The sequence below is a fragment of the Larimichthys crocea genome, chromosome XXIV (genome assembly GCF_000972845.2).
Source record: "Larimichthys crocea isolate SSNF chromosome XXIV, L_crocea_2.0, whole genome shotgun sequence".
NCBI classification, from domain to species: Eukaryota; Metazoa; Chordata; class Actinopteri; family Sciaenidae; genus Larimichthys; species Larimichthys crocea.
The window spans coordinates 4425259-4437643 of record NC_040034.1 but is presented as its reverse complement, the minus strand read 5'-3'; the positions used below and the strand labels follow the sequence as shown (position 1 = coordinate 4437643).

The 12385-nt window shown below is 43.2% G+C and overlaps 1 protein-coding gene across 1 annotated transcript; it reads right to left on the bottom strand.

Annotated features, from left to right (window-relative positions):
• Nucleotides 1-6287: 6287 nt before the first annotated feature.
• Nucleotides 6288-8464, bottom strand: LOC104926796 (HRAS-like suppressor 3). The gene is made up of 4 exons (XM_019260638.2): nt 8450-8464; nt 7709-7817; nt 7293-7561; nt 6288-6669 (listed from the first exon to the last, which is right to left on the bottom strand). The coding sequence occupies exons 1-4, from the start codon at nt 8462-8464 to the stop codon at nt 6553-6555; spliced, it is 510 nt and encodes a 169-aa protein (XP_019116183.1). The 3' UTR covers nt 6288-6552.
• Between the last annotated feature and the right edge of the window lie 3921 nt (nt 8465-12385).

Genomic DNA, 12385 nt, shown 5'->3' with positions numbered 1-12385 from the left:
TGAGTGCGAGGAGAGGTCAGAAGTCTTAAAAGTGGTCCAAGTAATCAAAGTAGTCAAATAAAATAATTGCAGGAAAAACATTTAAATCAATTATCATATTTCTTCAAGGACAGACGCTGAACCACCAACAACAACAGACAGCAACACTGTTGGAAACTTGCTGTTCCACAAATATTGAATAATGAATGTATGGTAGTGATTTATACTGTATATAATCAATAAAAACTTCATGTACATAAACAGGTAAACCTGTCAGGCTTTACTGCTCCACCACTCCTGGTTAAAGGTTGAGGCTGAGCTGCAGATCTGCGCATGCAAAGACTTATTTATTCCTGTTTCCGAGACAGTCGGGGCCATTCAGCTGACGCACAATCTCCACCATTTACCTCCAGTCTATTTCTGTGACATATTTACGCCAACGTGTCAGGCTCCGTGAATCTACCTGTGTTTGGGGCAGCGGGGGAATTTACACAGGAAGTCTTTGGAAATAAACATTTGCACTTATTATATGTTGCATGCTTCTCGGGAGCAAACACATGCACAGACATACGCGGGAGCACAGCAGAAGACAGATAAGAACACGTATGTACACACAGAAGGCATTCATCGCAGGCGGTAATAACATAGTGCTGCTTTTGAGAGGCCAGCCACAGTTCTGTGGGCAGAGAGGGGACGTACAGGAGATGTTATTGCTCTATATGTTTATAACGCTGCCATGGAAAAATAAGAGGCTCAGCCACAGGCATTTCCTCAGTCCCCCTCTCCCCAGTCACCTCTCCAAGCCTCTGTGGGAGGGAGGCGGTGAGCGTCAGACGAGGGCCGAGCACATGTCACACTTCATCATTTTCAGAAACAGGCATCCACATTTCTCTTCCTCCTTTGCATACATTCTATCGCAAACCTCTTTCACCACCTGGCTCCTGTTTCTTCACCCAGCCCGACTGTTTGTTCCATCTTATTGTCTGGATTCATGCAGCCGACCTCTGAAACTGTCTTATTTACTCTGAATGCTGATTTAGTGTAATGTTAGACATTTGGGAATTCAATCAAATCTAAATATTTGAAGGAGAATATGTGGTGCATCCATTGTTTGCTTTGACCTTTATGCTGCTCACTACTGCTCGCTTCAGTCCCTCAACACGAAGGAGTTTCAGTTTATTCCACTGCAGCATTGTTTGGAAGCTAGAAGTACTTAGTCCTAGTTACATGTGCACAATTTACAACAGCCAAACTTCAGACAATACCCAGGATTTATATCTGTGCATTTATATCTGTAATGGGAGTCCAGCTGTGGATATCTATGCTGTAGGTTTGATCAATAGTTTAACACCGTCCTTGACACGACCACAACATCACGACACAAACGTGTGTGTGCTTTAAACAGAAACATTCTCATGCAGCTACTTTGTGATCCAGTGTGATGAACTGGAGTTACATTCAGGTAACTTCTACTTTGCTTTGTCTCATTACCGACGACTGTGGTGCAATCACTGTAATTACATTCTGTTGGACAGAGAGCAGGCAGCCATGGTGAGCTGAGAGCTTTCTATAAGGAGACGATTACTGAGCTTCAAGGAAACACCAGCTGCCTGAACTGACTGAGTTATCTGCACACCCGAACACAAAACATTCAGGATGACATTTGGTGACATGGAGGCTCTTCGTTTGGCCTATCATGTATTAAACATGAGCTTCAAGGAAGGAAACGAGAGATATTCAAGTGTTCTAAGTCACTCTGAATGATCGTCTCAACCTATAATGGGAATGTAAATAACAGCTGAACTCATGTCACATTGAATTATTTTCAGATATCCCCATTCTTTGCTCATCCCTGCTCCTCTGAAAGCAGCTCACTGTTTGCGATCCAAAGGATAATTAGGCCTCGGAGCGTGGCGAGCACGGTGGATGTTTGGTCTCTGCTCAGGCTTTAAACAGAACGCTGCTGTACGAGCGTATATATCCCTTAAAAAGGCAGAGCTGTAGCTGCTCGTGCCTCTGATGTGCCATCCAACTTTAAAATACAGCTTTGCAAGCTCAGTCTTCTTCAAAGCCTTCTTCTCTTTTCTTTCTTTTCTTTTTTTACCCCCTCCTTTGGCTTCTCTTTTTTTATTTTCTGGCCCCTTCTGCCAGCTCCAGCTCTGCTGTGCCTGCTGCCTCCACATGATGAGTGAAGAAGTCGGGTGAGGAGCCTGAAAGGAACTGCAGCTAATTCAAGAAACAAGCCACTATCTCACAAACTAAAAAGGAGTTATAGCAGCATGAAAAATACTGAGACGCCACCATGAAACGGGACATTGAGCCGCTGGTGTTCTGCGTGTTGATCACTGTTCTGTTTAGGATTCGCTGCAAGTAATCAGTGTGAAAAAACACACTCCTTTCATTCTCTTTGACTTCGGGGCCTAATGGCTTTTTTAGTAACGACTTTGTGTCTTTAACGGCACAAACATCATTAACCCAGGCCATTGTTATTCTAATCTCTCTCTGTCAGCGGCCTCGGAGGCAGAGCCCTGGTCTCGTCCAAACAGTTTCCTCATTGTGAGCCCCGAGCAGGGCTGGGAGGGGGTGGGATGGGATGGAGGTGGTGAGGTTGCTCGCTGCCTCAGCCACCTGAGCAGGCGTGCACGTCCAGAAAACTTTACATTTGGGGTGGTCCGACCTGCCATCTCCAAAAACCACGTCCTCTTGGCTCTCATCTTTATGCGGTGGTACTGATTCCCACCTCCCACCATTCCTCTCCCTCCCCTCTCTCACAGAAAAGACCCTCACACGACGAACAAAGTTTCACTGGCCCTCATTTGTTGACTTGCCTGGCATGGCAGCAGTTCGCTTTAAACACCGTTTGTTTGGCTTGTTTTGCAGCAGGGAGGCGGCGGACCGTTGTCCTCCTCCCCCTCCTCCAGACACACAGAAAGAGTCTTTGCCATCTCCTCCACTACTTGAGCAGGTGCAAAGACAAGGCTCAATGACATCTTTGTACCAAATGGAAGAAGTTTGGGGGTCTGACAGCACTCCTGGCCCGGGCCATGCACCCCCTCTCCTGCCTTTGGGGGGGAACGTGAGAAGTTAGCGGTGACAGGCCGCAGAGGGGGAAACCATATATCCTGAATGACACAGACACCAAAGGTAGTTGGTTTTTGGCTTCCACGGCTGCCTGTCACGCTTCTTTTATCACAGGCTGCTCTGGTCTTTTACTGGCTGTAGTAACTCATGTTGGTGCTGTGTTGCCTCTAAGCTCTGTTCACAATGAAAACTCACAATAGCAAGTCCTGTTTCGTAACTTTACAGCAAAATGCATGAACTCTTCTATAGACCGGGGATCTCCATGGTGAAGCATCTTCCTGTTAACCAGGGGAGACATGTCAGCCTTGGAGCAGAAGCAATAATCTGCAACATTGTATGTAAATTGTAAATTAAGAGAGCATATTAGTTTCTTATTGATCGAGTTCTGGCTCTGACTTCATCGCCAGCTTAGAATCACAGGTGCTGGTGGAACATGTGCTGCTGGGCAGTCAGATGCTGAAATGGCAAGAAAGTGATTTCCTGCGTTGGCAGGCAGCTTTTTTAGGACACTCTCCCAGATTTATGTCCACTGGGACGCTTTCCAACTTTCTGTTTCTTTTTCTACCTACGTTGGTATCAGATGTGTCAGTTATTCTCTCGTCCTCACAAGGATCCGAGTCTTCAACTCTGTTGTCTGGTCGTGTTTTTGAACACATCCGGTATTTAGACCCAAACCATTACGTCTTTTTTCACCCTGTGCTGTCACAACATAGAACGTGATGATAACAGCCACTTTAATGGAGATCGAGATTCAGCGTATACGTGGTTAACTAATGGGTTGATTAGTGATAACGTTAGCTATCATTATCACCCATCAGTCCACTCAAGTCTCAAGTGACAATGACTCAAGTCATCTCTGGAAAAAGCCATTTCCATGGTTTGATAAACAGCAAAATGTTTAATGAAACTATCACTGAATAATAAAATAATCATGTGAAAGGCGCACTGATCTGCTGTAGTGTAGTGTTAATCTGATGACCACCAGTGTGAGAGCCCTGATAAATAACTTATTGAAACTAAACTCAGTCTTCCATTACTGCAACCACCTGCACTGTCGTCGAGTCAGCCCTGATTTGTATTTAGCAAAACTTTTTGATTAGACTCTCCAAAGAAAAAGATGCTACAGTCGACAGCTGTGAAAGTTCAAAGAAGATAGAGATGGACCACCAGAATCTACCTTTAATGTAAAAAAGACTTTTAGAAGAAAGATTTTAGCTGTATGAAATTATGGGGATGGTTTATTCATGTGTCCCCTGCTCAGACATTGCATATGACAGAGAGCTGGTCTTTCATTAGATTCATCATGAACTCTAAAGCGTCATTGACTGCAAGCTTTACCCCCGGGTGCACACGCTGGTTTACTTAAGGCAATTCTTGGATTAATCTATCTATGTACTCGAAAGTGTGATGGACAGTATTCATCAAGGGAATTTATTTATTATGTTTAACAGGAAAGTACACATGCTTAGACTAGACAGGAAGTTCTGATCTGATTTCTTTGCATGCTTTTAAATCCATTTTGAAAGACCTGGATAATAGATAATCATGTCGCCTTGGTCGAGCTCCACTGGCTACCTGTCCACCACATTAAATTTAAACTTCCTATAAATGTCCTCACACAGACAGATGTTCCCTCCTCCTGGCTCTGCCACCTGTCCTCTCAGGACAGTCCAAACTTTTCTGTCTGTTGTTCCCCGTTGGTGGAACGTCCTACCAGCTCCTACAGATCAGGGGCGTCCCTCTCTACCTTCACAGACCTCCTGAAGACCTCCAGCTCTGCAGAGAGGACCTCCTCTACAACACTACCAACAGCTGGACATGACACATCTGTCCTCTACAGCTGGACATGACACATCTGTCCTCTACAACTGGACATGACACATCTGTCCCCCTCCACAACTGTCACAGTTTTTGCACTAACATGTCCTCATCTTGGCGAGGAGCCCCTTGAAAAAGAGATCTGAATGGAATTTCCTGGTTAAATAGTGGCTAAATAAAAATGCTGCGTAATGTCAGTACATCTCTCTATCAGAGCCTCCATCTGACATCGCTGCACATTCGTTATGCATGGTGATTATTTCTGAGCCTAATGATCAGCCATGATAAGCCATCTTCTCTGACTCCCAAAATGTATGAGAGTATGAGATTTTATTATTTCTGGAGCCGGTCCCACGGCCCGAGGCTCTGCAGCCCACTCTGGATTTCATGGAGCTCTGAGGCGGTGACCTCAGGAACAATGTGGGGTGCTGTGCTGATTCTGGGGACCAGGCGGGCCCAACTGCCCCCACCTGCTAGCAGCTTTACTGGCCTGGCCATGGGCCCCAAGGCCTGTTTCTACACTGCAAAAAATATGATCAGCTTTTATTTTGGTGTTAATGATTTTCAAGTGATATCTCGCTCATATTTAGTTACAAAGCTTCAACGTTCATTTGATTGATGAAGCAAAGAAGAATCTGGGGATTTCATTAGTCAGAGTGATTTACTGCAGGTACTGTCTGTACTTGTTGAAACCTCTAAAAGTTACAAAATCAACTTTAGTTTCAGATTTTCAACAAAAAAAAAGGATGCATACGTGGCTTCTGTGCAGACGTGTTCAACTTTTCTGTTTAGGACAAACTGAGAATTTAAATGTTTCAATGAATTCAAACTATTAAGAAAATGAAGATTTATTTTTTGCAGGACTGGCCTGTCTGATGGGCATCCAGCTGGGCGAGGAGGAGCCTCATAAGAAGAATGTGTGTGTGTGTGTGTGTGTGTGTGTGTGTGTGTGTGTGTAGCAGGGTTATGGTGATCCTTCACTCAGCTGTCAGTCCACACACACACACACACACAGTCTCGTGTGGATCTGCTCTTCCCCACCTGCCTGGGCTGTAACGGGGGTCCACATGTGAACAGTGGTAGATTGTGATGCAGCACAATGTTGGCACAGACACGACGGCGGATAAACACCCTTTAAGCTCATAACTAGGCCGTAAGAAAAACATTACAGTGTTCCCCTGAGCTGCTGCCTGTCTCCCTTTTCACCATCATGCCCTCTGATTTTACACTCAGTGCTTCTCTGTCAGTCAGGATTGCTGCCAGGAAAACGGGAATATTAATCACATCCAGTGTTTGTTTGGATTCTGAGGCGCAACACTTTTTAAATCTGGAAAATATGAATAAAAATGTAAACATCCTGCAAAGTACAGATGACTAGCACACAAAATGTTCTCTAAACAAATATTTTTATTACATTACTTTATACATTTACATTTGATTGTACAGTTTACTGTCTTAAAGTAAGATGACTTCACTGTCTTTTGTGATAAATAAAAAATATACAAACATCTGCTGGATCTAAAACAACAGACTCCATGTTCAGCAGCTCGTCTTGTCTGATCCACAGCTGTATTGTGTGTTGACAGTTTGTGCATGTGCAATAGTTTATTCACATTGTCAGTGGCAGGTGAACTGACTGAAACAATGGCAGCATCTTTCCTTCTCTTTTTGCCGTCAGTCGGACGTGTTTCCTTCGTCGTCATCTTTGAGCAAGGCGATCAGAGCGGCTCCCAAAGCTATGATGCCTACACCTGCTAACGCTGCGCCTCCGATCAGAGCTGCATCTTTAACCTGCAGGAGACAGATGAGTGGCAAGATGAAGGTCGAGGCTGCGGGAAAGCTTTAACCATACAAAATGTGAACATAGAACAAAGTTTATTATGTTTGCAGCCCACCATGCTTCAAAGATAAAGCCATAAAGGAGAATTATGTCACTGCTTTACGTCCTTTAATTGTTGCAATCTCTTATTGGAAACAGCGAATCCTCTGCCCTCAACAACACGACTCAAATGATTGAGTTTGGTGTGAATTCACTGATCCACTGACCCTCACATTAAAGTCCTCAATTGTTGCTGCTCTCTTTCTAGTACCACGGTAACTCTGTTCATCACAGAGGCTGCTCCTAACTTCCAACTCTTTGTGCAATGTGAAGACATTTAATAAAATCATATCTTATCTTATCTATCGAAAGGGAGTGAATGGTTCTCACACCCAGCCATGTTAGATGCTGCATTCTCTATTACGCTGTGTTGAAGTGTATGTTGTTAAAACAAAGTGAAGGTGGCTGAGTTCTTCAATCAGCTTGTTAATCACAATCTATTTACCATCACATCTGCTTCTTATCAACTGAAATAGACTGTACTAGACCTGTGTATTGTTTTTATTATGTAACTGAGATTTCACATCAAACCCACCTGGCGAGACTCCGGCTTGCCGTACCGTAGCTTTGTGACAAAGTGCTCACAGTTGTTAGTAGCGAGACAGTACGGCATCTCCCAGCCCACCAACGAACACGCCTCTCTCACGATGACGCGCCGTTGACGAGGCTCGTACTCGTCATCCAGAAGGTTGTTGACTCTGAAACGGTTGGAGCGGACCACGTCCCAGATCTTCTGACGCCTCACTGTTGCTTTGGGGCTATCCACGAGCATCAGCAGGTTATTGAACATGTCTGAATCAGAACCTGTGTGTGTTTTACAGAAGAGACAGACGGGAAAGAAGTTAGAAGAAAGTGACAAAGAAAAGAGGTGTAGACTGAGATCATCTCCAAAAAGCTGCCCTGTGTTTGAGGAACTAACTAACAATGCAGTAGATGTAACACTTCACTAACATGGAGGAATCAAATGGACGACTTCATCTCCACCGATGTAGACAGCCCAGTGCGTGTAGGTCCCACGGAAGATCTGGATCAGGTCCCCGGGTTTTGCACCGTCGGAAAACTAAAAGAGAAAAACAATCAAATATAGATCAAATTTATTTCAATACATTTTACATGTTATCAGTGTAAATGGTCAGTACTTAAAGATACTGTCTGTTTGAGCACACAGGTGATGTGATACACATCTCGTCCACTAAATATTTTATATGTCGTCAGTAGTCACATACTGTAGGACATTTTTGTCTCTGTCTCTTCTTTTATCTACCTGACATTATGCATATAAAACAATTAATGTGTCGGAGCATGAATCCTATCAGGACGCACGCAAAGGAACGCCCAGTTTACTGAGAAACTTGCTGTGGTTATGGAACAAAGGTACGTACCCAGATACAACCCAAACTAGTCAATACCAGCAATGTAGAGTTGTGTATGATGTATTATGTATTTATTGTGTCACTCTGTCCCGTCTAATGCATGAAGAGTAATTATAAAGACACGTTTCAATGCAGAATTACTTCAGTTATGTAGTTTAACACGTTGCTTTAAAGCAGCCAAAGTAAAGTCTGCAGGAGCCACTGTTCTTTGTTAAGCATTGTAATCCATGAATACTGAATACCAGTTCAAAAGAATATAATCTTGTATTAGCTCGAAGGGACAGCAGAGTGACAGCAGAGCTCAGCAGCAGAGACTCACCAGTGTTGGAGCCATATCTTCAGTTCTTCGCTTATCGAATGAAAACAGGAGCGACTTGCAGCCAATTTATATCAGCTGGAAGCGAAACCTAACTGCCCCGACGTTCGAGAAGCAAAAGTGTTGACGCAGGATGTCGGTTTATAGTCACTGAGGTGCAAAGTAAATAACAGATTAGATAAGCACACATTGTAAAACCAGGATCTTAATTTGCATTGACCCGGGTGCAACGAAGAGCGAAGGCTAAGTTTCGTTTCTTGTGACTGGACTGCAGGAAACTGAATGAAGAATCAGACACTGGCTCTGTACAGACTACTGTAGTTTCTCCTTCACACTAGGATGGCAAACATGAGGCGAGTGGTATTCAATTGGTTGCCATCTTCAACCTCACGGTTAGATGTCACTGACTCCAACACACTGCACCTATGAGCTAAGTTAAATTGTATTGTTGTAGGTTATTGTTTATATTTAGCATATTTGTAGTTATGGATTTGTTGTACAGTGCATATGAATATTGTAGGAACAATAAATGTCAATCTTACATTTTTCTTACATTATGTTTGCCAGGTGTGTAGCTGTGCAGCCTACTCCACAGTTCCACTGCACACCTAACAGATAAGAATTAACTTTATTGATTTTATTTTTAATAAGTTAACACACAATTAATACACAGTGAAGAGAGCTGGTGAAAAGACAGCAGCATTTACTTTACCAGCGCATCTAATTAAAAGATAATCAGCACGTATAATACAAATATCTGTCTTTAAGCTTATTAGGGAGGCACCTTCCTGGCCTTAAGGTGACGCAGAGAGACAGAGATGGATGAGTTAGTTACGAAAACCTTGTGGAGAAAATGAATCTGTAACTGAGGTGACGCACAATCAACACCTCAAGGGCAAACCGGGCTTTGTAAGTCATTTAAATACTTTTACTCCAAATGCAGAAACGTTTTATTAACTCACAACAAAAATCCTGCTTTGTTTGCGGTTTGTCGATTATTTTAGTTATGTGTAGCTACGAGCCAGTTTTTCATTATGTTTTATCTCAGCGTTCCTATAGTATTTCATTTTAATTGACATATTGTTTATACAACATGTTTACGTGGACCCTCTGTGCAGGGGCGCCGCCAGGAACTTTGGGCCCCATGACAACAAAATCAAACTGGGCCCCTCTGTGCAGCTGTTGTCACCACATCTCTAGGACTGAACTATCCCATCAAAAGCTTTACAGAACTCTAATTAAAGGCTTGCAACTGTTTTGCATCTTGTAGTTCAATACTAGGACTAGCACAATATTTACTGCTGCTGATTTGTACATGCATACAGTATACATACAGTCTGCATACAGTCTGCATACAGTCTACATACAGTCTGCATACAGTCTGCATACAGTCTGCATACAGTCTACATACAGTCTGCATACAGTCTGCATACAGTCTGCATGCAGTCTGCATGCAGTCTACATACAGTCTGCATACAGTCTACAGTACAGTCTGCATACAGTCTACATACAGTCTGCATACAGTCTGCATACAGTCTACATACAGTCTGCATACAGTCTACATACAGTCTGCAGTGCAGTTCACTGTTTGATGATTAAAAATGTGCTAAAGTTCATTTTTATTTAACTTTTACTGCCCAGAACACGTAAAAACAAAGAGATCATTCATTTCATGATTATATTTGAAATGTATATACTCAGTGATGATGGTTTAATCATTTTATATTGGTGTTTACATGTTTTTTGGAATTGTCCTAACTTTCCCCCTATACGGCACCCCTGTCTCTGTGGACGAGAAGCTACTGTTGTTGTCATGGTAGCTAACGAAGAAACAGATCTGCTCCACCCTGATGAAAATGAACAGTGAGTACCAGATTAGACCAGATTATCAGCTTCTAGGAAAGGATAAGCAACATTAGCATAGATACAGATGAATCGTTATTATTCTTAGATTAGTATTTGCATTTAAAACATGCATTATTCCTTCCAGCAGCTATCCCAGATATTTGTCTCAGGAGCTGTTGAGATCAAATATTAGACTAACATTAACCTGGAGGCAGTGCAGTGTTAATGTTGCTGTGTGTGTGCTGCAGGTGTAAGTCATTTGCTTCATCACCTGTCAGCGCTGTGTGTCTGTCAGGGTGTGTTTGGAGGTCCTCTCCCCCTAGTGGCCAAAATCTATCAAAGCAGCTTTAAAAATCACGTTTTTACAAACGTAGCGGTGGCAGGTAAATGTTGGGATCAGACAGGAAAAAAAAAAAAAAAAGTTTCTTTATTATTTGCAGGAACGCGTCCAAGCTGGGACACCTGGAAGTTACATTTCTCCCCAGTTCCCCATTAAATGCTTAAAACAGGAAGCCCTCAATCAGAGCAGCACTGAGATCCCGTCGGCCTTTTAGCTCTGCAGGATGTTTGGAGAAATTCTCCCCACTCGGATCAATGCTGCTGTGCCTTTTATTAAATACAGATGTAATACAGTGTGTCCTGCATCCCGGCCAAGAATCTTTTTTTCCTCTTTCCTCTGTATTTTCTCTCTTCACTGTTCTGCTCTCTTCTGCTTGTCTTCACCTCATTGACAGCGGACAGAAGCCAGAGGAGGATTTGACACCACACATTCATCTCTCTTCCTGTCAGTGCTGCCTTTTACCACAGCACCTGTTGAACTGCATGCCGTATACGCTGTCACCTGCCTGCTGCCTCTCAGCTCTTCATTTCTTTATGATAAAGTAGCTGCAATAATACAAAAGAAAACGGTTAACGCCCTCATTTCACTGAACTGCTCTGCATGAGTGATGTATTGCAAAGGTAAACCAAATACGAGAGATGTCCCAGCGTGCAGTGTTTGACACTGATGATACAAACAGGCTGTTTTTTATCGGTCCTGCATGTTGTCGCTGACAGGTGACAGGTTGATGCTTCGTTATGAATCAGAGATCACCACCTCACTCGTCTGTTGACCTTTTCAAGGCTGAATCCAGCATCAGCCCTCACACTGTGACGCGTTCACTGTCATCATGTCAAGTCTGTGACTGCAAAACTACGAGGCTATAAGAATCTGTATGAATGTGTCATGATGAGTTTTTCTTCTGCAGTTTTTAGTTCTTGCTAAAGTTCTCATTGGATTCTATGTGCTGGTTCTTAAATGTTTGAATCCCATTTGTTTATTTAGTTTCATTATTATTTTATGTTTGTTCTGTGAAGAACGTGCGATATGAAATATTCAAATTTATCTTTAATGTTTAAGTTGTGAAGATACTGAGCTGTTTTATCACCTTCCACTTTTGACCTTTGACCTTTCACACTGAAAACGTGTGTGTGTGTGTGTGTGTGTTGGGTTTAATCAGAAAGCAGAGCTCTCCTCTCTGAACACAGCCTCCTCATATCCCTCCTAATCTCGTCCTTGTGGGTGCAGACTGACGAGCAGCGATGAAACCCTCGTCCCCCCTCTGCACCCCACTTACTGTAGGTTGGAGCAGGCAGGGCCGTGTCAGATGTTGGGCTTTGATATGTTAATGCTTTCCTCTTTTTCACGTCTTTCTAAAGTATTGACTGGGAGCTTCGCAGGCGCAGCGTGATCCTCGGCCTGTTAACAATGGCAGAGGGAGGAGATGTTGTTGAGCGCGCTCTGCTTAGTCAGTGATTTACGATTCCTTCACAAGAAACCAGTCAGCTGAGAACTGCATGCTGACGAACCTGAGGCGGTGACGAGCAGCTGACAGACGAGAGCTCACAGTACTTTAACTTCCTGACTGTAAATACTTACACAACAAGACACACACACACACACACACACACACACACACACACACACACACACACACACCTCTTACTGTTTTCAGACTTGATGGCTCATCAGTAACTGGGTCAAATTTTGGACTTCGCTCAGCACTTCATGGCTGTTTCAACGTTAGTTCAACGTTAGGTTTCATTTCACTGGAT

What these genes read in the sequence shown, in the direction of transcription:
- LOC104926796 (XM_019260638.2), bottom strand. An exon ending in CGTCCATTTGATTCCTCCAT is followed by an intron (nt 7,562 to 7,708) that starts GTTAGTGAAGTG and finishes AAACACACACAG; the next exon opens with GTTCTGATTCAGACATGTTC. An exon ending in GCAAGCCGGAGTCTCGCCAG is followed by an intron (nt 6,670 to 7,292) that starts GTGGGTTTGATG and finishes TGTCTCCTGCAG; the next exon opens with GTTAAAGATGCAGCTCTGAT.